Here is a 27,986-nt window from a genome sequence, read left to right on the forward strand (position 1 = left end):
AGAGAGAGATCGACCATTTAACACTTTTGTAGGTGAAATTATTTTTGTCACAACTTTCCTAATGCCTTAGAAACATTCCTAGGTCACATTGATTTCTGTTTTGTAGCTGTTATATATTCAAATTGATTTATTCTAATGATAGTTATTGGGTACCTTTAGGCGCTGACACTATACCAAATGGAGGAACTAGCCAATTATGGTGCCTGCCCTTATACTGATTGATTTGTTTTGCTCTTTGAGAAATGGAGGCTCTGGGAGACCCCTCATAATAATGGTCTTTGTTTTCCCCACAGTTGAGATGGAAGATGATGACTTTACGGCCTCTCTGTCAAAGCAGAGTTGCATTACTGAACAAACTCAATATTTTTTCGATAACGATAGTAAATCATTTAGTGGTGTATTAGATTGTGGAAACTGTTCCAGGTAATTCGTTTCTTCAATTCTGGACTAGTCTTGTTTCCGTAAGAAATTGTACTCACTTTTATAATCATTACAGAAAATAACAGCGATTGTCATTTGAGTGTGAGAGAGATGAGTAACTACTTTACATTGAAAACATCACAGATCTTCAGTTTCTCTGAAGGTTTTTAACGTTAATTCTGACTTCAATAAGTTGTAATTCCTTCAACTGATTTTAGTAATTGTATAATCAAGAAAATTATACCCACTTTTAGGCAGAATATAAAGGAATTTGTATTTTGTCTAAAAGAATCCATATTAAATTTTTTCTAATGTAGAGATAGTTTCAGAAATGATATTAATTTTGATAAGATTAGAATTATACTTACTAAACAGGTTAACAGACATATCCTTGGGTAGGAAATTGTTTTAGTTGTTGTATTCACTTATCTTTGATTTGAAACTGAAAACACTAAGAACATATTTCCTGAAGTCAAAATCAGTGTTGCTCACCACTGTCCATAAAACACTTTGAAAAATTTTTGGAAGAAATGGGAAATTTTATTTTATTTGTATCAAGAGAAAGAACGAACGGCAGGGTGGAGATTTTTGAAGTTTTAAGAGGAAAGGGATAATCTGTGTCACAGTATCCCTGAGAACAGAGCAGGAAGGCACAGAGTTGGAATACTTTGTTTTTAGTAACTGAGGACAGCTTATTCTAGAAGAAATGTTAACAGAGAGAAGAGGAAACATGAGGAGGTGAGGTAATCTGAGCAGGTGACAGGGCAGGAACAGTTGGTCGCTAGGGAATTTGGAAAAGAAGTTTAAAACAGGCCTTTTTTTTTTTTTTTTAAGTATTTTCAGGAAGGGGTTAACTGCAACGAGCACAAATTTTTAATCGATGTAGTCAGTATGCTTTTATGACTTACTTTATTAAACCTCCATGTCCTAGGAGGAGGTGGAGGGTATGCAGAGGAGAGGAAAGGGGTGGAGTCAGGCATGTAATCAGCAAAAAGTAGACCATCTTGTTTAGAGATTAGCATATCAGGACCTCACTTTCAGAAAATAGAACTGTGGCAAGTTAAGTGGATTTATCAGTTTAGAGTCTTCCGTCTTTCATTAATTGATGTCCAAGAGTAGCAATGTATACTTTAAAAATGGCTAAGTTAAACTGTAAAGACCAGTATAATAAGTTGAACCACGGTTACTTTTGATTTGCTCTATGCTTGTGTCCCAACTTAAATAGGTTAAGAAAATAAGAAAACCTCACTTCCTTGAAAAATCAATTACTCTTTAACAACAGACCTACATTTTTATTGTGAAAGGTAACAGCTTAAGATGTGGGGGAAAAAAACACTACATGGAATTCAAAGCCCTTAATTCTGTCTAGACCTGTGTTGTCCTAATTCAGTAGTAACCAGCTACAGATGGCAATTTCTGTTATCTAGTCATTAGTCATTGCAACTAATTAATATTACAGTTTCGTACCTCAGTAACACTAGTCACCACTTCGGGTGCTCAATATAGCATCCTGTGGCAAGCATTTGTCTACTATATTGGTTAAAGTGGACGGCATTTCTATCTTCACAGAAAGTTTGTTTAATACCCCGATCTAGACTTCAGCCTATCATGAGCTTGGGCAAATGCTGAGTCATTTTACACTCCTAGTTTCCTTCACTGTAAAATAAGGCACCTCTGGGACATTTTCAGTGATAAATACCACACTTCCTTAAACATGTAAAATAAAACATTTCTTACAACTCTAAACAACAGAGTGGTACTTATTTTGCATTGAGGTTTGTCGCTTAAGAAACATCTCCTGTTGGAATTTTTTTCGTATTTATTTGAGAGGTAATATGTCCATGTTAATCCTTCTCTTCAGAAATCATTCTCATTCAGTTTTTACTGTTTGTGCATGTGATGCTTTGTTTCTAAAGTCTTATTTTCTTTCTTTTTAATACGTAACAGTCTTTGAAAACTATTTTTTTCTCAAGTGACATTTTCTCTAATCTTTTATGTATTCTGCAGAATCTTCCATGTAGAAAAACTTATGAACACCAATTTAATATTCATAATGGTTGAGAGCAAAGGAACTTGTCCCTGTGACACACGGTTGCTCATACAAGCAGAGCAGACTTGTATCCTTTCACGTTGGAGAGGTTGGGAATGAAAATTCCATCTTAAAGCCATGCATTTTTAACCACATCGCATTGCTCATGCCCAGAAAGAGAAAAATACCGCAGAGTGCTGAGATCACCTCACAGAGGCGGCATGGAGCCTTCACACAAACTTTCATTTGGATGTCAAGACTCATGATGCTACACGTGCACTCAGAGAAGGCGAGAGGCTTCTTACTTGCACAGTGAGTCTTTGTGGAGAGAGCAGTGCAGATTCCCAAGGACCTCTGAAAATGGCTAGAGAGCATCAGGGAATACCTGGCCTGGGGCTGGTGGTAGTTGGGAGGATGCTGGGTTTCTGCCAGTGCTCCCTGGGGCTTGTTGGCCCAAACTTCCACACGGTGCCAGATGAGGGAGTACTGTCTTCCCTGTCAGCTCGCCCAGGTATAGGACAGAAGGGAAAAAGGGTCTGCTGTGCCTTGAAAGCTGTCAACAGCCAGTCATCATTAAAGGAGTTGAATGCGGTCTGTACCCACAAGAGAATACTATTCAGCCTTTCAGAGAAGGTAAGCCCTGTCATACGCTACAGCTGCAGTGGCAGCAATGCTAAAACTACTTCTGCGGGCAAATATGCTAAGTAACAGTGCAGTGACTCACCAAGCATTACAGGCTGAGTTTTGGTAGACTGCCTCTGGCTTTTGCTGTTTCTGGGAAGACAGTCCTCCCATATGTTATGTTTGGAACTGGCGTTTATTACTAGAATTGGTTTCTGTTTCTATCTTGCTGAATAGGAGGCACCAAGGTGCTCCGTTATGGTCTTATGTGAATGACTCCATCTTACAGGTGCATCATTTGCACATTTCAGCCGCTTATATTCTACAAATATTTACCGAGTGCTTTCTTGTGCCAGCAACCATGCTGTGTACAGCACAGAAAAAAAGTTGATTTCTTCACACAGTCCCTAGGCTAACAAAAGAAAATTTGTGGCCATTTAGTTCCTTAAATCCTATAGTAGTGTATGGTACTAGAATAATGTCATAGGTTTCTCCTGCTTGCTTTGAGAAATAAATATATGGCATTGTATTTTTTCAGTTCTGTGGGGGCGGGGAACAAGTAACTTTATATCCTTTATATCCCTTAACAAGTCTTTTTAGCTGATGGTCCAGATCCTTGTGATATGGTGAAGCAACCCAGATACCGAAAAGGGCCTGATGTCTGCTTTGATAACAATGCTTTGGTAAGTGTGTCCAAAGAATTTCAGGGGACAAATTACAGCTTTAATTCCAACATAATGTCTTAACCATAGTATTTCTCATTAACATGACATACTTGCTGGTATATAGATTTTTCACTTCAGTATTTTTTCATGGTTAACATAAGCTTAACAGTTGCTTCTTCTATCTATCTGTCCTTTCCACAGAAATTGTACTTTCAAACACAATGCCAGTTTACTAATGTTCCAAGATCATAAATCTAATGACTTTAAAGGCTTTCTAATAAATAGTAACTGACAGGAAATTATTACTAATAGTATATGAGTTGCCTACCTTCATTTATATTCCAATCTTGAAGATATGTTTTTATTATAGTATTTTATTAATTTGTTTATTCTTCATTCAGTATATTTAAAAACTTGTTAAATCGCTATTGTCCCCTTATTTTGTAATTCTACTTTTTTACTTGGTTTCTAATTCTATCACCTATTAGCTTTGTATTATTTTTCTTAATTACTTTTTATATTGTTTGAAATTAGACTAGGTTAGTAACACAGGATTAAGTTGACAAACTTTTACACACCATATTTAATGTATGTTATCTGAGATGAGCAGTCCTTTTCCTATAGGTTAGCTGTCTTCCTTTCATAAGCACTATTCAGACTACTGTATATATAAGTAGCTTTATACTTTTCAAATTATTTTTTAATTAGCTTTATTCCGAATCAAACCCCATATTTAAGGTGCTCACTACTTATAAAAACTAAACTTCTTTAATATTTCTGAGTTCTCCAGTCTTCATATCTCTTTGCATGAAGGTTTGCAAACAAAGCATTTTCATCTTAGGAAATGCTTATTCTAAAAATATGTCAAATCATTTAGTAATATGCATTTCTAGAAGTTATTTATTTAGAACTGATTTACCTATTGTGTCGCTGAGGGTCGGACACAACTGAGTGACTTCACTTTCACTTTTCATTTTCTTGCATTGGAGAAGGAAATGGCAACCCACTCCCGTGTTCTTGCCTGGAGAATCCCAGGGACAGGGGAGCCTGGTGGGCTGCTGTCTATGGGGTCGCAGAGTCGGACACGACTGAAGTGACTTAGCAGCAGCAGCAGCACCTATTGTGTGCTTATTTACTCAAATACACATAGCCACATTTGTTTCAGAAAAGATTAAGAATTTCTATAGATACATATTATGTAAGTAGATAATACAGATTAAAAGCAGAATAGGAAGTAAAATTAGTGATGGGGAATAAGGGTAAAAACGCAAAATGTTTTAGCCACTAAATCCTTTTACCTCCAGAAGGACTGTTGATCAGTTCCTCTTTGAAGGGGAAAACTGATTCAAAGTTAGAGCTATTTGACTTTTTCCTCTTTTACAGTGAGGCTTAAGACCCAGATTTAAGGACTCTTTTGTTCTGCCTACTCTACCTTAAGGAGTTTTGCTGCATCAGATTATTCCCCAAAGAATGTTATTTTTGGACCCAAGGCTAGTGTCACTCACTAGGGAAAATTCACTTGTCAACTATTTGTCACCAAAGACATTAAATTTACTCAGGTGCACTTCCAAGATCATATAAAAACCTATCACCCAAAATATTTTCACCGTCAGAAACTGTGTTTTTTGGTCACAACAAAAAGAAGATTTTACGAAGACAGAAATTTCCAATATTAAAGTTCCTATAAATTGTAAAATGGATTGTGTGTGAAAGTACAACTCTTGCTCAGTAGCTTAATGTGCTAATAATGCCTTGTGTTTTTTTAGCCACTGGAATATTTTGGTAATGCTTATTTGCAATGGTCACTGTGAATCTGCTCTGAATGGAGGCTCACATAAACTGCTAACTGCCAGCAAACTGCATGAAATCTCATCTTGTATGTCTTCTTTTCTGTGTTTTCTTTCCTTTTCCTGTACTTGCTACTTTGCCCGTTATTAATAGGATCAACTTATATGCACAACGAGTCGTGCCTGTACCATGATGTCAGCTCCTATCTTCATTTTACTGCAAGTTTTCATGTGGTGTGGATGGTCAGTCACTTTCTCTAATTTTTCTTTGTTTTTGTGTTTGGCTTGAAATTTAAACAAGTAATCCATATCCCTAAATCCACTACAATAAATGTCCGGAAGCCAGGTTATTAAAATGCCAGTAGTAATGTTGTTTTGTAAATAACAATGTTCAAATATTACACGTTTCTAATCCTGAATAGAGTATATCACTTTCCTATATGTAGTTAAAAATCAGTAATGTCTCTTACAGGAAGATCCCCTGGAGAAGGGAATGGCACCCCACTCCAGTATTCTTACCTGGAAATGTTTCTTAAGATTTTACTAAAGGTTAGGTCAATGTGGAAAAAAAGTATACACTCTTCCCAATGTCTTACTTAAGAGAAATACGCTAAGGACAATTATTAGAGACGGTCATAAGTTTTGTTTCAAAAGTTGCTAACAAAATTAATGAAATATTTCAGTTTTATCAAGCATTATTCAGTACCTTCTAAGCTCATTATCCTAATTTTTCCCTTCCTATGTAAATGGATATTGTCTAAACAGCATTTCTTTAGATATTGATGTTCTTAGTGAAATAGTTTAGTATCACTGTTTCTAAGTTAATTTTACTTAATATTATTTACATTATCTAGGCTAGGATTATCATTATTTGTCATTTTCTGACGAATTTCTAAATTACATACTCAGTCCGACTGAATAGATATCTTAGGGCCTGAGTTTATAGTCAGAGTTCCATTACAGTCTCTCTTCTTTTTTGATGTTTTGGAATCCTGATTGTTGTAACCAGACAGCATTTGTTAGGTTCTTCCTTCATTGCTGTCCAGGTAGTCTTTGGTTAGGAAACCACTAGATGGAGATGTGGCCATTACTGAAGAGTGAGCGCATCAGGAGAGAAAAGTGGAATGGCAGAGGGAGTGTCAGAATGTTCTGGGATAATAAAATAATGCTTTTGAAGATTTAAGTGGTAAAGAAAAACAAAGCAAATCAATAACATGTACTATTGAGGAAGTTTATTATTTTATGCAAACATAATTGGTAAATACAATAATTGGTAAATACATGTTATTGAGAACATGAAAAATGAATATGTAGAATAAATATGTGTACATTCATACACATACATTAAACCTACCTCATGATTGAATGTGGTAAGTGTATTAAGGTGCTATGTAGGAAATAATTTGCTAGGGATCTTATTCCTATTAAGAGAGTTATATGTGGTATCTACCTGCATAAATAATTTTAAATATGCATTTTCTTTGAAGCTGCTGTGGGCGATGTAAGTATGCTGCTGCAAAGTCGCTTCAGTCATGTCCGACTGTGCGACCGCATAGACGGCAGCCCACCAGGCTCCCCCGTCCCTGGGATTCTCCAGGCAGGAACACTGGAGTGGGTTGCTATTTCCTTCTCCAGTGCATGAAAGTGAAAAGTGAAACTAAAGTCGCTCAGTCGTGTCTGACTCTTTGTGACCCCATGGACTGCAGCCTACCAGGCTCCTCCGTCCATGGGATTTTCCAGTCAAGTATTGCCTTCTCCGTAAGTATAGACCTATCTAAATTCCAGAGTTAGCTCTTATTTAGTGGATGCTTTTTACCAATGATTTGAGCTCTTAACTCCCTGGAGGAGGAAATGGGAAGCCACTCCAGTTTTCTTGCCAGGAAAATCCCATGGACAGAGGAGCCTGGCAGGCTTCAGTCCATAGTGTCGCACACTACTGAATATACACACACACTGAGGTCTTACTCTTTGCAATTAGTCAGTCATCCCAGGTTCTGGGTGGGGAAAGGAGGGAAGAGTAAGAGTTAAGGAATACTTGTCTAACAAGGGGAAAATAAAGAGATTTTTACTTACTGGTATATCTGGTCTTAAAAAGTAAGCCTCAGGGCAAGAACATGCTTAGATGTTTTTTTCCTTGAGTAGTAATGGGACAGAAAAAAAAAGAATGAGGGATTCTTAGTTGTTAATCTTTACTAAGAGTATTTTGAGACAGGTCCCTAGAAGGACATTAAAATTATTCTTTTGTATCTTAAAATATATGTAAATAATTTTGGACACTATTCCTTTACTGTTTAAAGCTGAAACAAGGTACCAGTCTGTTATCTACTCCACTAACCTTTAAAAATCAGACTGATTTATCTGGTTATGGTGTTAGTGGGATTTTGGTCTCTCTAAGATAGGGGGGGAAAAGTGCTGAGGTTTCTCCACATCTATGCATTTGTGATTTAGAATGTTTTTAGAATGTATCTCATAATTTATTTTCATATAATAATTTCAAGTCTTGGTATACGTGGTTGCCCATGCAAAACATTTGAGAAAACATGATCAGGAAACTGAAGGGATAGATTTTTCAGTGTGGATCAACACGCAGACTTCAGGGACTCCAAATAAGTTATCTGAACTACCACTTCCCAGACTGAAACAGACATATCTCATCATCACACAGAGGAAATTAACCCCCCCCAAAAAAAAAAACATTGGAAATATAAAAATAAAAACAATGGCAGCAGAGCCAGAAAGAATATTTTTCTTTCCATAACATTTCTAGAACATACAGATGCATTTTGTGTTAATACAGCAACAGGTCTTGTATGTTTGCTAATTTTGCATTCTATCAAATTAATACGTAACCAGAACTGGGAAGCTCTCCTAGTGAAGTGACAAGCCTTTAAGTTGGTATTTTATGTTTGCAGTGTTCCTAATTAATCAATCAACCACTGCTTTATTTGAGTACGAGTACTCATTTAACAAGTACCTGTAGTACACCTACTATGTGTCAGGCCACTATTATATGCCTGAGATTATTAAGATACATTTATACTAAAATGTAAAGTTTTATCTCAAATTCACATGTAATTCAGCATCCTGTTTTTTTCACCTGGTTAATCTACCTAGAGGGAAGGGTATTTGAACAAAGAGAAGAGGAAATGCAAAGGTCATAAGATAACAAATACCTTTACCTGTTGCAGAGAAAGTTAGTGTTACTGGAGCAATGTGAAGCCGGGAGGAATAGAGGAGGATGAGGATGGAGAGGCAGCCAAGCTGCACATCACATAAGGCTTTGTAGGCCTTTATAAGAAATTTGGATTTTGTTCTGAGAAATTTCAAGAAGAGCATGAAAGGATTTGGTTTTAAGAAGGCTGCTTTTTGGAGAGAAAATTGTTAATGAGCAAGACGAGAAGCAGTGAGTCAAAAGGAGGCAGCTTTTGTAAGAGGGTAGGCCAGAAGTAATAGTAACCTGGACATGACATAGTAAGTAGTAGGTCTGGGGATATATTTTGAAACTAGAGTTAAGAGGACAGGCTGATAGATTAGATTTGAAAAAAGGAAGACTCACAGACGATGTGTTGTCTTTGACCTGCTTCATTACTCCTAGCAATATCATTCAGAAAAACAATATTTAGGGGCAAGTTTAAGACATTTCTGAGAATCAAAAGGAGAGGTGATAGTGCTTAATGCATGTGGAGCTCAGAGGCGCATTCAGGGGTAAAGGTTTAGAAGCATGAGTTATTGAGTTTCTGGTCCAAGATGGTGACAGAATAGACTTAAAACTCACCTTAACCCACAGACCTAACAAACCTACAGCTATAAAAAGAGCAATACCCTCTGAGAGAAATGTAGAAAGTAGATGGGCAACTCTCATGCACTGAGTGAATGTAATACACATCCAAATGAGTAGGAAAAGCTGAGGAACATTGTCTGCGTAAACCACACACTTGGCATGGCAACATACAATTAGGAAGGAACTCACAGCTTCCAGCTTCGACCTGAGCAGTGCAGGGTTTAGGTTGAACATCTAACATCCCAATTTTTTTTTTTAATTTTTAAAATTGTTATTTTTAATGGGACGATAATTGCTTTATAGTGTTGTTAGTTTCACCTGTGCAACAACATGAATCAGCTATAAATATACGTGTATCCCCTCCTCCTCTGAGCCTCACTCACCCCTGCCCCCATCTCACCCATCTAGTCATCACAGAGCACCGAGCCGAGCTCCCTGTGTGCTACAGCAGCTTCCCATCAGTTATCTGTTTTACACATAATAGTGTGTATGTGTCAGTGCTTCTGTCTCAGTTCACCCACCCTCTCCTTCCTCAGCTGTATCCTCAAATCATTCTGCATCTCTGTTTCTGCTCTGAAAACAGGTTCCTTGGTACCCTTTTTATAGATTCCTTATATATGCACCAATATAAGATAATAGTTTTCCTCTTTCTGATTTACTTTACTCGGTTTTCTTTTTATGACTAAGCGATGGAAATCACTGTATGTATGTACAACAACTTCTCTGCACCCCAACTTTTAAGACTCTAACCTGAGGGATGGGCCTGCAAAATTTCTAGCTCTGAAAGCCTAATAGGGCTTGTGTCCATAAGACCGACCAGACTACAAATACAAAGAAACAATTTTTAACAGATTTGCAAGGACTCCCTGTGGCTATCCTTCCAAAGCTCAGAAGAGGGAGCAGAAAGAAATGCTTTTCTCCCAACCTTTCCCTTAGGGAGGCTATTTGCATACTTTAAAAGATTGCCTGCAAGTAAGGCTTCTAATTTAGGTCACATTTAGGGACTTGCCTCAAGACTCCCTGGAGACAGGCGAAGGGATAGACTATGCCCACTGATCCTCTGACTCACTCCAGGTCAGTGATAGCTTCCTAAAAGAAGCTTGTGATCCCATCTGGCACCTTGGCTTTTGAGGTAGCTTCCCAAAGGACCCACCCTTTTGTCACTTGGCTCTGAAACCCAGCAGGGCTCATGTTCTCATCCATCAAAGGACCTAGAACCATAGCAAACAAATAGTTCTCAAATGCCTGTCCCCTCAGAATTCACCACAGAGGAAGCAGACAGAAATGCCCATCCCACAGTCTTTCCCTGAAAGAGGTGCTTTCGCATACTTTTTGGAAGCTGCTGCCTGAGGATCCAGCCTCCAATCAGCCTGTTTCTGAGTGTTGACCGAGATCGTCCCCACTGGGACACTGACAGATGTTAGCACACCCTCAACTGCTAGGATCCAAAGGGAAACCACAACACAGGTTGTCAAGGAAAGTGAAGCAACAGAAAAATATGTTTTAAAAGAAAAAGAACTCCACAAACAGACCTTAATGATACAGAGAAGAGTGACTGACATGAGGAGTTCAAAATATGGTCATAGAGATGGTCACCATGTCAGGAAAAGAATGCACGAACTGAGAATTTCAGCAGAGAATAGACAAGAAAGTATCAAACAAATGTCACAGAGCTGACAACTACAGTAACTATACTGAAAAGGCCAATAGAGAGGGGTTCAAATAGCAGGCTAGATGAAGTGGAAGAAAGGATCAGTAAACTCACAAGCAGAGCAGTGATTCATTCCATCAGGAACCAAATGAATAAAGAAAGTGAAGATAGCTAAAGCAACTTACAAGACATCATCAAGTAATTCACATTCTAGTGTCCCAGAAGGAAAAGAAAGGCAGACACGGGTAGAAAACTGCTTGAAGAAACAATGATTGAAAACTTTCCTAACCTGAGAAAAGAAACAGCTATCCAAATCTAGGAAGCCTAGAGAGTTACAGATAAGAGGAACCCAAACCAAGTAAGGAAGTAAGGAAACCAAGTAAGGAAGAGGAAATACCTCCAAATTCATAGTGAAGAAGAGGTAAACCTGTCATTATTAGCGCATGATACGATTCTATATATAAAAACTACCCCAAAAACTGTCACTAATCAACAGTCTTATTAAATTTCAGGGTCTAAAGCCAACATACAAAAATCAGTTGTATTTCTGTACAGTAAAGATGCAGCATCGAAAACTGTCACATTCACAATGCCATCAAAACAATGAAATATCTGGGAGTAACTTTAACCAACAAAATGCAAGTCCTCTATTAAATTAAAACCACAAACCTTTCCTGAAAGAAATTGAGACCAACACAAATAGATGGAAAGACATCCCATGTTAATTGATCATAAGAGTTGATATTGTTATAATATCTATACTGCTCAAAGTCAATGGTAGATTCAACACAATCTCCATCAAAATACCAATGGTATTCTTTACAGAAATAGAAAAAAAAAATCTCAAAATTTATATGAAGTGACAAAGTCTGCAAATAGTCAAAGCATTTCTCAGAAAAAATAACAAAGCCAGAGGTATCATGTCCTGTTTTTGACTGTACTACAAAGCTACAGTAATAATAAGTTATTTTAAAAGGTATGGTAGTGGCATAAAAATGGACAGAGACCAACAGAACAGAGCCCAGAATTAAATCCCTGCATACACTGTCAACTAATATTTGATAATGGAGCCAAGAACACCCAATGGGAAAAATAGCCTCTTTAACAAATGATGATGGGGAGGTGGGATAAACACATGCAGAACAATGAAATTAGACCCCTATCCTACACCATTCACAAAAATTAACTCAAAATGGATAACAGATTTAAATATAAAGCCTAATAACTATAAAACTTAGTAGAAGCATAGGAAGCTCCTCAACATTGTTATTGGCAATGATTTTTGGATGTAACACCAAAAGTACATACAGTAAAAGCAAAAATAAGCAAATGGGACTACATCAAACTGGAATGCTTCTCCACAGCAAAAACAACTGACCAGATGAAAAAGCAACAGATTTCAAGAAAAAATTTGCAAACCATGTATCAGATAAAGGGTTTTATATCCAAAATCCAAAATATATAATAAACTCATCAAACTCAAAAACAAAATAATCCAACTAACAAACAGGCAGAAAAACTAAATAGACCTTTCTTCAAGGAAACACAAGCTACAGTGACCTGTCACCTCACACCTGTTGGAATGGATATCATCATGAAGATGAGAGACAACAGGTATTGGTGAGATACAAATAAAAGGGAACATTTATATTCTGTTGGTTGAAATGTAAATTGGTACTACCAATATGGAGGTTCCTCAAATAAAAATAAATCTACCATTATGATCCATCAATTCTGTTTCTGGGTATATATGCAAAAGACATGAAAACAGGATTTTGAGGCAATAACCATACTCCACATTCATTGTAGCATTATTCCCAACGGTCAAGAAGATATGGAGACAACCTAGATGTCTGTAAACCAGTGAACAGATAAACAAGAGGGGGAATTTATGCTTATGTGTGCATATAGGCACACAATATAATATTTTTCAGCCATGAGAAAGTGCAAACTGCCATTTGCAACAACATGGGTGGACTTGGGGCATATTATGCTAAATAAGGAAGACAAGTACTGTGTGTAAAATCTAAAAAGCCAAACTCATAAAAACAGAGAATAAATGGTGGTTACCATGGAATAGGGGGTAGGGGATAAGACAGATGTTGTTCAAGGGTATAATCTTAGAACAAGTAGTAAATAAGCTCTAGAGAGCTAATGCAGTACACTGAATATAGAAAACTACTATAGTCATCAAACTTGCTAAGAGACTAATAAATGAATTATTCCAACTACTAAAAAAAAGGCATTTATGTAATACAGTAGGTGCTAATTATCACTACAATGGCAATTATATTACAGTACATAAATTATCAAATTAACATGTACACCTTAAATTTACACAGTGTTTTATTTCAAATATATTTTAATTAATGTGTCTTTGTATGGGTCTCTAAATTATCAAGAGTAAATCTATGACAACAAAGAAGAAAAGACAGCCTCTTCAACAAGTGGTGCTAGGAACACCGGGCCGCTACCTGTGAAAGAAAGACACTAGAACATTCTCGAAGACCACAAACAAGAATAGACTCAAAATGGAGTAAAGACCTGATTGTAAAACCGGATACTATGAAACTTAGAGGAAACACAGGCAGAATACTCTGGCATGAATCACAACACTATCTTTTTGGATCAGCCTCCTAGAGTAATGAAAATGAGCACAAACAGATGGAACCTAATTAAACTCAAGAGTTTTTTCACAGCAAAGGAAATCATAAACAAAATGAAAAGACAGTCCACACAATGGGAGAAAATACCTGCATTGAATCAACTGGCAAGGGATTACTCTCCAGAACATGCAAATAGCTCATGCAGCTCCATATCAATAAACAGTCTAATCAAAAATGGGCAGAAGATCTAAATTTCTCCACAGACATACAGATGATATGTGGGATCTAAAAATATGGTACAAATGAACCTATTTACAAAGCAAAAGTAGAGTTATAGATATAGAAAACAAACTTATGGTTATTAAGGGGGAAAGGGGGGCAGGAGGGGTAAATTGGGAGATTGGGAATGACATAGAGACTACTGTATATAAAATAATTTATACTTGTTAAAATTATATATAATTATATAAATTATTTATCATAATTTATAAAAACCTATTTGCACAGTGAACTCTTTTCAATAATCTGTAATGACCTATGGGAAAAGAATCCATCTATCTATACACACACATATAACTGATTCACTTTGCTATATAGAGAAAACCAACAATGTTGCAAATCAACTATACACTAATAAAAACTAATTATAAATAAATAAAACATACATCGCCAAAAGCACATGAAAAGATGCTCATCACTAATTACTAGAGAAATTGAAATCAGAGCTATAATGAGGTGTGTCACCTTGCGCCAATCAGAACAACTGTCATAAAATGTCCACAAACAATAAACACTGGGTCCACAGGAAAGGGAAGCTTCCTACATTGTTTCTGGGAATGTAGCCACTATGGAGAGCAATATGCAGGTTCCTTAAAAGCTAAAAACAGAGTTACCATGTGATCTAGCACTCCCAACTCTTGGGGCTGTATCTGGAGAAAACTACAATTGGAAAAGAGACATACACCCCAGTGTTCATCACAGCACTGTCTACAATAGACAGAACAGGAAAGCAACCTACATGTCAATCATCAGAGGAATAGATAGAGAAACTGTGGTACCTATATGCAGCAGAATATTATTTGGCCATTAAAGAACAAAATATTGCCATTTGCAGCAATGTCATCGATGGATTTAGAGATTATCACACTAAGTGAAGTAAGTGACAGACAAAGACAAATAGCATATGATATCACTTATATGTGGAATTTTAAAATATGGTATACAAATGAACTTATTTACAAAACAGAAACACATTCACAGACTTGAAAAACAAACTTATGGTTACCAGAAGGGAAATGTCAGGGGAGGTACACACTTTGGGGTTGGGATTAACATATACACACTAATGTACCTACAGTAGATAATCAACAAAGATCTACTGTAAACCACAGGAAATGCAACACTCTATAATAAACTATACAAGAAAATAATCCCCAAAAGTAGATACATGTCTATGTGTAAATGAATCACTTTGCAGGACACCTGAAACTGACATGACAATGTGTATCAACTATATTCTAATAAAAAATAAATATTTAAAAATTTTAAAGTAAATGATAGGAGAGAATCTTAAAAACAGCAAGAAAAACAACTTGTTACAAGCAAAGAGACCTTTAAGGCTACCAGTATCTTTCCACCAAAATGTGTGAGCCTGATGTGAGTGGCATGATGTATGTGAAGTACTGAGAAAAAAACCTACCAACCAAAAATACTCTTATCTAGTAGAACTGTCCCTCCAGTTCGAAGGATAAATAAAGAGTTGTAGACAAGCGGATACTGGAGTTCATTACCACTAGACTGACCTTACGAGAAATGTTAAAGGCACTTCTTTAAACTGAAACAAAACAGCACTAATTAGTAACAGGAAAACGTATCAAAGTATAAATCTCACTGGTAAAAATAGATAGTTAAATTCAGAATAATCTAATATTGTAATGACAGTGGGTTAATCACAAACTAATATAGTAAAAATAACTGTAATCAATGAGTTACACAGACTAAAAATATGTAAATTGTGAAATCAAAAGCATAGAACATGGAACAAAGAGTAGAGTTTTAGAATACATTTGAACTTAAGTCTCTAAATAAGTCAGTAAGATGTTATAACTTATTGTATATATAGCACTAAATATTATGAGGTTTAAATAAATATATTTATAACAGTTATAATAACTATAGAGTCCCATTTCAACTTTACAGACATTCACAGACTGAAATGGAATAAAATATTCCATACAAATAGAAACCAGAAGAAAACTGGATAGGTATATATGTAGACAAAATAGTCTTTAATACAAAAACTGTAGAGACGACATGATCATTACATAATAATAAAAGAGTCAGTCTAACAAAAGGATATAAACATTTTGTAAATATTTATGCACCCAACATAGGAGCATGTAAATATATAAAGGAAATATTAACAGACAAAGAAATAATAATATAATTTAAAATTGCAAAAAAATCCAACAGCCTAAAAGAAATTGATAATTTTTCAAAAACCCATTCATGGAGAAAGAGAAAATCTAAACAGGCCAGTTACTAGTAAGAAGATTGAATCAGTTATCAAAAGCCTTCCAACAAAGTCCACAACCAGATGGCCTCACTTGTGAATTCTGCCATACATTCAAAGAACAATTAATACCTGTCCCTTCTAAACTCCCAAAAAATAAAGAGAGAAATGAATACTTCCTAATTCACTTTTACAAAGTCAGTCTTATTACCATGATACCAAAACCCAACAAGGGCACTACAAGAAAATTGCAAGTCAATATCCTTGATAAAAATAGATGAAAAAATCCTCAACATTATCAAATTAATTCAACAATACTTTAAAAAGGTCATACACCATGATCAAGTGGGATTGATTCCTGGAATGCAATGATTGTTCACAAACCACAAAATCGACTGATGTGATACACACATTAACAAAATGAAGGCTAAAAATCATGATCATCTTAACCTGCAGAAAAAGCATTCAGCAAGAATTCAACAGCCGTTTATGATAACTCTCAAAACAGTGGATATAAAGGGGATGTGTATCAACATAACAAAATATATGATAAGACCACAGCTAACACACTCGGTGAAAGCTGAAAGCTTTTCCTTCTAAGATCAGGAACAAGATATGGATGCCCACTCTTACCACTTTTATTCAACATATTGCCGAAAGTGCTAGCCAGAGCAAACAGGCATGAAGAAATAAAAGACATCCAAATTGAAAAGGAAGAATTAAAACTGCCTTTATTTACAGACTACATGATATTATATATAGAAGGTCTTAAAGACTCAACCAAGAAACTGAGTTAATAAATTCAGTAAAAATGCAAAATATAAAATTAATGTACAAAGAACATTTATATTGCTGTATAATAATGAACTCCCAGAGAAATTAAGAAAGTAATTCCACTTACAATTCCATCAAAATGAATAAGTAAAAATAATTTTAACCAATGAAGTGAAAGACCTATGTATTGAAAACTATAAGGCAGAGATGAAAGAAATAAATGGAAGATATTCAGAGCTCATAGATTAGAAGAATTGTTAAAACGTCCATACCACCCAAAGTAATTCACAGATTCCATGCAATCACCATCGAAATTTCAATGACATTTTTCACAGAAGTAGAACAGTACTAAAATATATATATGAAACAACAGAAGACCCAAATATCCAAAGCAAAAAGTTGGATGCATGATACATCTTCATTTGAAACTATATTAAACACCTGCAGTAACAGGAAAACTGAACAGCCATATGCAGAAGAATGAAACTGGACCACTGTCTTAACACCATACACAAAAATCAACTCAAAATGGATTAATGACTTGAAGACCTGAACCCATAATAAATCTAGAAGAAAACACAGGGAGTAATCTCCTTGGCACTGGTTTTGGTAATGACTGTTTGGACTTGTCACCATGGAAAAGCAAAGGCAACAACAAAAATGTGGGATAACCTCAAACTTAAAATTTTCTGCACAGCAAAGGAAAACAAAAAAATTAGAAGGCAGCCCATAGAATGGGAGGGAATGTTTGCAAATCGTGTACGTGATAAGGGGCCAGGATCCAAAATCTAGAAAGAACTCGTATAACTCAATATCAAAGAAATAATCTGATTTTAAAATTAGCAAAGGATCTCGATAAGCATTTTTACAAAGAAGATATACAGATGGCCAATAGTACATGAAAAGATGCTTAATGTCACTAAACAGAACAATACAAGTCAAAACCACGAGTATCCCCTCACACCTGTTCGAATGGCTATTATCAACATGACAAGAGATAAATGCTGGCAAGGCTGTGGAGCATCTTTACACATTGTTGGTGGGAGTGTGAATTGGTGCAGCCACTATGGAAAACAATATTGAGGTTCCTTAAAAATTTAAAAATGTAATTACTATACGATCCAGGAATCCCACCTCTGAGATGTGGAAAACAAAATGTTCTTTAATGGATTATTTTTCTTCAGATTTACCTTTAACAGACTTCTACTGCTTTAAAATACAATTCAAGAAGTAATTATATATGCTCGGTGACAGGCACTCTGTTAGACCCTACTGAGCAAAAAGAGCCATTGTTTTAGTGTCTGGAAGCTCAGAGTCTTTGTAAAAATATTCTGAATATAAAACCTATTTTCTTTCATAACCTGTTATTCTGATTATTGGAAGATGACCTTGGATTAGTGAATTCTTAAAAGATATTTAGGAAAACAATGAGATAAGGGATTTTCTTGTGGAAAAATTTTTTTTTTAATTGAAGTATAACTGACCTATAATATTAAAGTTCCAGGTGTAAAATATAGTGATTCACAATTTTTAAAGGTTTTTATCCCATTTATAGTTATAAAATATTGCTACATTCCCCATGTTGTATAATATATCCTTGTAATTTATATTTTACCTCTTAAGATAGGAAGTTTTTTTTCAATGCAATTCATAAAAGAATCAAAGGATACAAAAAATATTACAGAATACAGAAGCTAAGAATAAAAGTAATTTTGTGTTACCAAGGAATCTAGTGATCCACCAGTAGACAATAGAGGGTCCAAATGAGCAAATTGGTAGCTTATATTTCATGGTTCTCTAAACAGAACAAATCTCTCTTGCTAGCTTAGCTCTTTATTTTGGATATATGTTTTCAAAGTGTCCTTCCTTGAGGGTTCAACTACATTACTGTTCATTTAATTCTCGATGAAGGTCCAGATGCTACATGTACAACCTTTGATGCTGGATATGGAAAATAAATGCTTATTTTTAAAATTTATTTATTCTACCAGTCTCAAACTTTGCTTTATAGAGCATAATTGCTAATATTTTAATTCTTTGGAATTATAAAACAGACTGCTACATTTTTATATCTTATATTTATAAATATATAAGGATGCATGACACTGTGAAAGTAAGGGTTTTCTTTTACTTTAGAAATTGGTGTGTATCACTCAACTCAGCATTTATTATTAAAGTATTTCCTTTAATAATCATCAGACTCTACAACTAAAAATGTAAAGCATTCTTCAAATGGTACTGGGAAAATTGATTAATCCAAAATTGTTGAATAGTAAAATATAAGACAATGTAATGTATCTGGATTCAAAGCAAAGGAGCATTATAAGGTGAGTTCAGAAGTGGACTAAACATAGGGTACTTGGAAAATGTCTTACTAAATATTTTTCAGGAGTTTTCTTTTCCCTTTTCTTTCCAACAGGAGGATTATACCGACTGTGGTGGTGTCTCTGGATTAAACCCCTCCCTGTGGTCCATCATCGGCATCCAGTGTGTACTACTTTGGCTTTTATCTGGCAGCAGACACCAGCAGTTATGACCTTCTCAAACCAAATCTGCAGATTAAACTCCAGACTCTGCTGAAACAGGAGCCCTCAACTGCATTAAAATAGGGTCAACTGTGAACTCAGCAGACCGCTCGCTGGGCCCACCCCATGGCATCCATCTAAGACGCAGACTCATAAGGCACCCACTGGCTGCATGTCAGGGTGTCAGGTCGTTCAACTTGTGTGAATGCTGCATCATCCGTGTATAACATCGAAGCAAAATTCTATACATGCTGTATTGGAAAATTTGAAAATTTGTCGTTGCATTGTTGGTGATTACATGTTAAAGGGCTCCCCACACAGTTGTTTATGGATCATGCAAATTGTCTTAATTTTGACTTGCTGCAATCCTTGTTCTTTTACCAAGAAAATCTCTTGGGGAAAAAGAGTTGCTTTTTTTTTTTTCTTCACTTATTCTTCTGTTAAAAATTATTTCCTGCTTTGAGTAGCTATTATTGGAAATATAGAGAGAGAGACAGAGGGAGAAAGAATTAACATTGGTATAATCTGACAAAATAGAAATAATGGCTTATTTTCTACAAAAAAAAAAAAATGCCATGAATAAAATGCCTTATGAAGAATGGCTTCTCTGCCAGAAATACAACACAAATGATGGCCAAGTTTTGGTGGGTGTAATGAATTGGTTGTTTGAAAATAATAACTAAGAAATTAAATTAAAGGTGCTTGAGGGTAGAATTAATATGCGACATATTTCCTCATAAATGTGAGCCCTTAATAAATGCTTCGATGTAATGTCCTTTTTGTTCACAGTAAAGTTCCGTAGTGCTAGCCAGATACTTCAAAATGCTCTAAGAAAAGCTTGTTGGGGGGAGGGGAAATGTTTTTTCTTGTGATAAATGAACTTTGGTTTCCAAGGGTATTTTGCATGATGCTGCTGCTATTTTAACTTTCGGTTTGTTTCTCTCTTAACTGTAGAGTATAGTCCATTGAAAAGTTAACTGAGTGACATTATTGTTATGTAAGAATCTGAACCTTGCAGTGTAATGCACTTAAGTCATCTTTTAAAATGTCTTTAAACTACTCTGAATATACTGTGCAATGTAAATGCTGAATGATTGGATTAGGTAAATGGTGAAATGGGAATTAATGGATTTTATACAGATTCGTGCTTTTGCCTGAAAACCTATGTACAGATATTTTAAGTACATAAATCAGATTTGACACATTTATTTTTTGAAGAGTACATATATGTTCTCAGTGAAGAGACATCCTAGGTTTCCTCTCTGTTCGCTGGAATAGTAGCACGTACAATCCCAAATTCGCTGCTGCTTTTGTTGCCTCCATTTTGAATGATATGAGCACTTGACCAAAATTTCCATACAGTTTGATGAGGGTTTTACAATAATCTGAACAAATAGGAAACCTTGAATCTCTATGTATGCACATGAATACTTGATTGTGAATAATCAAAATTGTTTTTATACAACCTCATTAGTGAAAATGGTTAGTGTATTAAATCAGATATTTCATTATAGAGTAATATGGTAGAATTTATTTATGCTTTTAAAGATTATTTTCAGGGTTAAACAGTATTTGAAGAAAGGATAAAAACAATGAATGTGTAACAATTATAGGGAATAATTCTGCTGAAGGCTGGAAGTGTGCAGATATTTGTTCTTTTTTTTAACATGCCAGAAACTGGTATGTGTCTATGCTGGAAATTTTCTTATATATCATTTTTAAGTAAAAATCTTACTAACATTATCCAGTACGCTTTAATATGCTTCATATATCAAAGATATAACCAGTTCTTTAGCATAGTTTAAAAGATATATGTTTTGTTTTTAGCTTTGCACACATTTGTAATTCCCTTCACCACTAATATACCCTAGGTACCACTTGTGTACATTTCCTTATTTAAAATATTTTTTTATTTAAAAATGGGGCTAGGGGGAAATGGAATCACTTTGCCAACTATTGTTCTAAGAGTTGACATCAGTTACCATTTCTAATACATTGTTGTGATTTTGTAGTCTCATTTGTAACTGGTATTGACATTTTAGAAAACACCAAAGTGATTTAAAAAAATATGGAACTTCTCACTCTAGCAACAATATGTTTAAATCATGTTGTTTGTTAATTAAATATTTAAAACTTATTGTTAACTTTTGCTAGACTCTTTTAAATCATGAAAGTGTTGAGAAGGGGATATTGAAATATAGTTATGTTAGCTTGTGTACATAAATGACGCACATTAAAACAAGCAAATTGCTTCCAGCATACAACAGACTACCTTAAAATTATCTTTAAAATCTATTAAATATATTTTCATGGCTAATGTCACCGAAGTGTTTTCATCAACTACATTGTTGTGTTCATCACAGTGAAACTTGGCATCTCCTGGCAGGGTCCTATTTGATTTCATTTGCCATCAAAATCTATTCATGTACATGAGTCTTGCCATGATCCTTTATTTTCTGTTATAAATTAAACATATATTATGACAGCCACATATATGTTAATGAATTGGGTAAGAACATGCTCTCTGACTAAAAATTGTTTAGTCTTCATGATTTTGAAAAACCGTAACACTCATCCCATCCAATTGTTATTTTTACTTTACAATTTTTCTGAGTTTTGATTGTTGGACAATAACTTAAATCACAGCCTGTTATAATATTAATTTTCAAAGACTAAATAGTACAAGAGATCAAGAAAAAAGCTTTTAAACTCCTTTTTCTTACCTAATTTTTTGCTATGCTCATGCAGCTGTGTAGTTTTCACTAAAACAAAATCAAAATAAGTCTTGTATTGGTGTTAAATAACAGGAATGGATTTTGCATTAATGATTTGTTTATATTTTCTTCATTTGAACAACCAGCATTACTGCCAAACACTAATCGTGGTCCATATTTGTAACAGGTTTTTAACATGACATAGTTAGCAAGTTTGACTGAAGAGATTTTTAGGTCCTGGGTCTAATAAGATTTTAGTATGATCTTTTTTCATGTTTCTAATGCTTGAGGCATTATTGCTTAACTTGGAAAAATCTAGACAGTGTTGCTGCCATTTGTAAGTTTTCCTATAATATTCCTTTTATTAACTTTAAAACTGGCCTTACTGGGTTCAAATAGGCAGTATCCCTTTTAAGTGACCTTTGCAACCCAAGTGTTACTTGCTTATTTGATGCTCTTTTGTATTTTACATCTCATTTAAATCTTTCTCTCCACCAAAGCTTAAATTCTATGTCTTAATTTAAACTCTGAACTATTCCATTAGTCATGTTAGTTGACATTAAAGTGTCTAGAGGTACAGAGGCTGACCTAGGGAAGCAAAATGGATGTTGTGACTCAAAAGGATAGAGTAGAATGATGGTTTCACCTGCCCACAGTTTCAAATATGTTACAATTATCTGGAACCAGAACCTGTGTTGTTTTCCCATAGCATAGAATGTTAATACTGCTATTATTCCATGTACATTTCTGTAAAGAACAAATCAATAAAGCAAAAGTATGAAGTTTCTTGATTTCTTGAAAAAGTTCCAGAATGTTCAAGTCTTAGAAAACCTTTACCAACAGTTTCATCTACTTTATTTCTAATTCACAAGATTAACTCAAAGACATTCTGAGACTAATGGGATACTGTCTTGAAAAGATGCCAATTAAGTCTACCGTGTGACCTGACAGAGCTGTCTTTTGTGTTGTGCTGTATGTTGTTGGATCATTACTATTAGGGATACTTTTATTGAAACGCTCAATGTGCATCCATGAAAAAGGCCAAGTGGCTTTGTGAACAAAAGATACTTTCTCCCCTTTATTATGTTCTCTTGACACTTTTGTGGAAATTAGCCTGATAAAAACATTTTTGTAAAAATTTGTATATTACTGTTATAAAAATATTTATAATCCCAGAAAATGTTGTGTTAAATCTTGTGCAAAAACAGTATATTCAGAATAAAAGTTTATCATTTAAAGTCGCCACCTTTGATTATTTAAATATTTAAAATTCAGTTCAAAGAACCAGAGGTCTCTGTCATACATGCAGTTTTAAGAAAGCAGGCTTTCCAGTGGAGAGAATTCTAGATTGTGAAAATAAAGTCGGGCATTACAAAAGTGCTTTTACAGTTTCAATCTCAACTCACAAATTTAATTGCAACTCCTTTGCATAACTCTGACCCTTCTCACATGTGCTTCTGCCATCAAGGTAGTTAGGAACTTATTAAAACAAACTTTTGACTTATGTAAGAAATTTTTTTCTATACAAAAATAATGTTTCCATGCTTCTTTAAAGACTTTGGGGAAATAGTTTGAAGGAAACAAGTGAAATATATGAAATGCACATAACTTTTATAATGTGATTAACACAACTGTCTCTCCTAGCTGATAGCTATGTTATAGCAAATAAAAGCTGGCACAGTGAAGTATAATATACAGAATTTTTTAACTTGTATATGCCTTTTACATTTAGACCAGCTTACCACCTGCCCTCCTATGCTCACGTATTAAGTAATGAGCCTGGTTGTCTGTAGAATCTAATATAATGTAAGCCTATTTTTCATTTTGGGAACTCTAAAAAAGAGCAAGAACACCTACACAGGAAAGAAATGTAGTATGTGGGCTACCAATGATGGTGATTACTGGAAAATCTGACTCCTTGTTTCTGATCAAGGCATTTTAACAGGGAAACTACTAAAAAGGGTAAGGTGAATAACATTTGCTTCTTGAACATCTGGCTTCATTCTGAACCAATTTATCCCCTCAATCAATCCTCTTACTCCCTGCTACCCTCATTTCCTCTATCAATCATCTTGATCCCATCCCCACCTCTTCCCTAGGGACCATGCCTCAGCAGTTCTCCTTTCTCAGGCATATTCAGTCACCCTTTTCTACAGACTTTCTTCCCTCTACCTGTGACTCCACTTAAGACACGACTTAGTACTAAACAACAATATAAGACAGTAAAATCAACTATCCATTGTTGCATAGTTGCCCCATTACTTCCTCAAGTGAAGAAGTAAAGTGAAGTCGCTCAGTCATGTCCGACTCTTTGCAACCCCTTGGACAGTAGCCTACCAGGCTTCTCCCTCCATGGGATTCTCCAGACGAGTACTGGAGTGGGTTGCCATTTCCTTCTCCAGGGGATCTTCCTGACCCAGGGATCGAACCTGGGTCTCCGTCATTCTAGGCAGATGCTTTAACCTCTGAGCCACCAGGGAAGCCCATACCTCCTCAAGTATAACCCTAAAAATGTGTGTGTATTTTAACATTTATTCTTTGCAATATCTCAATGAGGCCTTAGAATTTTAGATATGAAAAGCTTGTTATCTCTGACCTTTTGGGTTACCGCTGAAAATTTTAAGTTCCTTGTATGAAGGTCTGGTAACTTCAAGGTCTTGGGCACTTCTTGATTTTCAAATTCTTTATATCTTAAAGTTGGGTTATTATTCACAAAGCACCAATACATTTTTCTATAAATTGGTATATAATCAACAATATATAATATTTTTATTTAATAGATTATTTTAAATAAGCATATTTTTAAAAATTTAACATTACTATGTAACTGGAAGCCAATATAATTTGCTATAATTAGTAATCATGTCACATGTTCATATCTATTGTAAAGAAATTTTAAAAAAACATACACCAGTGTCAAGTGTGCTAGATTTAACATTTCTTCAACACATTTATTGTAATGATAAATTAGGCAGTTTCTCTATTGCTGCCATGAATGTTTTCAAGATTAAATCTGGACTCGGTCATCTGACTATACATTGTAAGTAGTAGTGGATTAAAATATATTTACCAAAATGCATACTCGTGAAAAGTTTTTCAAAGTTTGAGTTTTCTTGGATGCAGTATCTCAGGACCCTAACATCTCTTTAAAGTTTACTTGTAAAACATATTCACTGATATAAGGACAAAATATAATGTACCAAGGTTGGAGTAACAATAGCAATTTTCTATATTGAGAAGGACTGTTTTCTCAAACTGTTTAAGAAAAAAATGACCTTTTGTGAAATTATGGGATAGCTGATAACTATTGTAAATAGTGAAACTGTTAATAAACCTTGGTTAGATATCATTTTATCTGCACTCTAATCCCTCCTTTTTTAATTGCAAAATTATATTGCTCTGTAAAATTCCTAAATCTGATAGATACTGACCTAGTCCTTATCATGAGAGCAGTGTGCCAAGTAGTAACAGCAATCTGCTGTTTAGATTTGGCTTCTGACTTTACTACTTACTAGCTGTGTAACCCTGTGCAAATTATGTGACGTTTCCAAGCTTCAGTTTCCTCATCCTTAAAAAAATAATAGTAACTGCACAGTAGGATGGTAATGATGACTAAATGATATAATTAATATATAGGGCCCAGACTCAGCTCTCAACAACGGTCTCCATGATTATTATGTATTGTTATCACAATCATCTTCCCAGCCAGCATCATCATTTTGACCTAGAGCCTTTCAGATCCTATTAACTGCATCATTGGTCACTTAAGATATTTACTGATTCTCTATTCAACTGAAGTGTTAGAAGCAGAGCCTTATTTAAAATAAAAAGCAGCACCTTCCTTAATGGAACTGCTGGGTAGGAATATTGAAAATTTAACAAGAATTTATGATAAAGTGCTACAAGAAATGATTGCTCCCACATTTATTTCTTACAGAAATAAGAAATGAATTATTTCTCTGATATAAGAAATAATATATATATTGTGGGAGCTTACAATACGATAACCTAGCTAGACTGAGTGGCCAGAGGAGGTTGCCATGATACTGAGTTAAGGGAAAGAGGCAGCAATACAGTTACAAGACTGGAGAGTGTGTGAAAGCTGAGGGGTGCGTGCAAGAACCTGGAGGGAGCTGATTATGAGTTCAGTATGGCTTGGGGGTAGGGTGATACGTAGCTAAAGATGAAGTGGAAGATGATGCTGAAGATAAAAAGGGCCATAGCCTGGAGCCCCCTCCAGATGACATGGGGTTAGGTAACTGGAAGCTGCTGAAGGTTTTTAAGCAGAAAACAGTTTGATGAGGTTGGCATTTCAGGGAAAACACTGGATGAAATATGGGTTATTGGTAGAAAGAACCTACAGGAAAGAACCAATTAAGAGGCTATTGTCGAGATGAGAAACGTGTTGATTGGCATATAGGAAGCTAGATAGAAAAAGCAGACTGATTTTAGAAGTATTCAGAAGGGAAATGGGAAAGAATTTCATGATTTCCTTGTACTAAAAAAGAAAGGACAAAATGTACAGTTATTCCCAGGTTTTTGAAGTTTGATATTGTGTGGAATGATACAGTCCCCCAAGTTAGGAAAGAGTGGAGGGTACTAGAAATAGGGACAGGTGGGACAAGTCCAGAGGAGAAAATGAGGGCTTCCTCTCCAGAAATATTGTCAGTGGTCTTTTGCAAGGTGCTGAGGATACAAAGATGATACATTCTCTAATGCCTGGAATGTATACTCCAGAATAATGATTCTTAACACGGACTTACTTAGAAACCCTTATTGGAGGGTGTATTAGTTCGTTTTCTTTAAAATACTGACTCAGGATCCACTCTAATTCAGAATCTCAGGTATTTCTAGTGTGTGGTCACCATTACACTACCCGGGGGCATGTTAAATGACAGGTGTGACAATTCTGGTGCAGATTATCTGAATTAGACTTTTCAAAACCAATATGTTACTGGCTCAATTTTAAATTAACCCCCTTTTTGAGCACTTTTTTGGCAACATACCCAATGATTCCAACTCAATTGCAATATTTCTGAGGACTATACTTTTTAATGTTTTATTTTCTCTTCTAATCCAGATTCTATAGCTGTACATAGCTGATAACCAATACAGTTTTCATTGAATATGGTTGATAAGACCACCATTAAGATGATTTCTACCAGAGGAAATTCTATTCCTATTAGTCATATTGATGATATCAAATGACTCAGAGCTGAACCACAGACTTCTATAAATATTATCAGCAAACTCAGTCAATAAGGTTCATTCTTATGGAAATGATACTGCAAGCCAGAATAAAATTAGGAAATAATATTATAACAATCTAGTTTCTATAGATACTGTATTTAATTAAATGATGTCTTCCCTAATAAAAAGCTAACCAAAACTTTCAAGAATCCACTAAAAATATGTGCTTCAGATTGATGTCAGACTGCCCCATTCATCTATTCCACAGAACCTCAAAGAGCTCTAACTGAAGCAAGACCATTAGGTACATAATAGAGATGCCAGGCTCTACAGTTAGACTACCTGGGTCCACATCCCAGCTCCCCAACATGCGCATATTATATAACACCTCTAACTGTTACATATCAGTCTTATTTATACTATTGACTCCACAGATATTTGTGTATAAAATTAATAGTCACTAATTGCTGTCCAGCCTCTGCTTCTTGTTTCAGAAGCTCAATCATTCTGATGCTGATGATTTCAGGAGTGCCTAGAGAAACTTGGCATTAAGAGGCTTTCTAAGGTGTGAGGGATACTGCCAGAACTTCAGATTTTTTACTTTCTGGACAGTATGGGTACAATGATGACGTTGATGAGAAATACAAACAGCAAAAGCTATAGAAGAATGTGGGGAGAAAATTCATCCAAAAATTCACATAGATAAACATA

The 27,986-nt window shown here is 35.3% G+C and overlaps 1 protein-coding gene across 22 annotated transcripts in view; it reads left to right on the top strand.

The window, feature by feature from the left end:
* The window catches only part of CACNA2D1 (calcium voltage-gated channel auxiliary subunit alpha2delta 1), a 540,433-nt gene extending 517,107 nt beyond the window's left edge, over nucleotides 1–23,326 (top strand). For all 22 annotated transcript variants that reach the window (XM_060414594.1, XM_027968542.2, XM_027968544.2 and 19 more), the window contains 4 exons: nucleotides 294–423; nucleotides 2,428–2,537; nucleotides 3,671–3,753; nucleotides 19,266–23,326. In XM_060414594.1, coding sequence (XP_060270577.1) covers nucleotides 294–423; nucleotides 2,428–2,537; nucleotides 3,671–3,753; nucleotides 19,266–19,382 — 440 coding nt within the window. In that variant the 3' untranslated portion in view covers nucleotides 19,383–23,326. The remainder of the gene's footprint in view (nucleotides 1–293; nucleotides 424–2,427; nucleotides 2,538–3,670; nucleotides 3,754–19,265) is intronic.
* Nucleotides 23,327–27,986: the final 4,660 nt, after the last annotated feature.

The sequence above is a fragment of the Ovis aries genome, chromosome 4 (genome assembly GCF_016772045.2).
Source record: "Ovis aries strain OAR_USU_Benz2616 breed Rambouillet chromosome 4, ARS-UI_Ramb_v3.0, whole genome shotgun sequence".
In the NCBI taxonomy this organism is placed as follows: domain Eukaryota; kingdom Metazoa; phylum Chordata; class Mammalia; order Artiodactyla; family Bovidae; genus Ovis; species Ovis aries.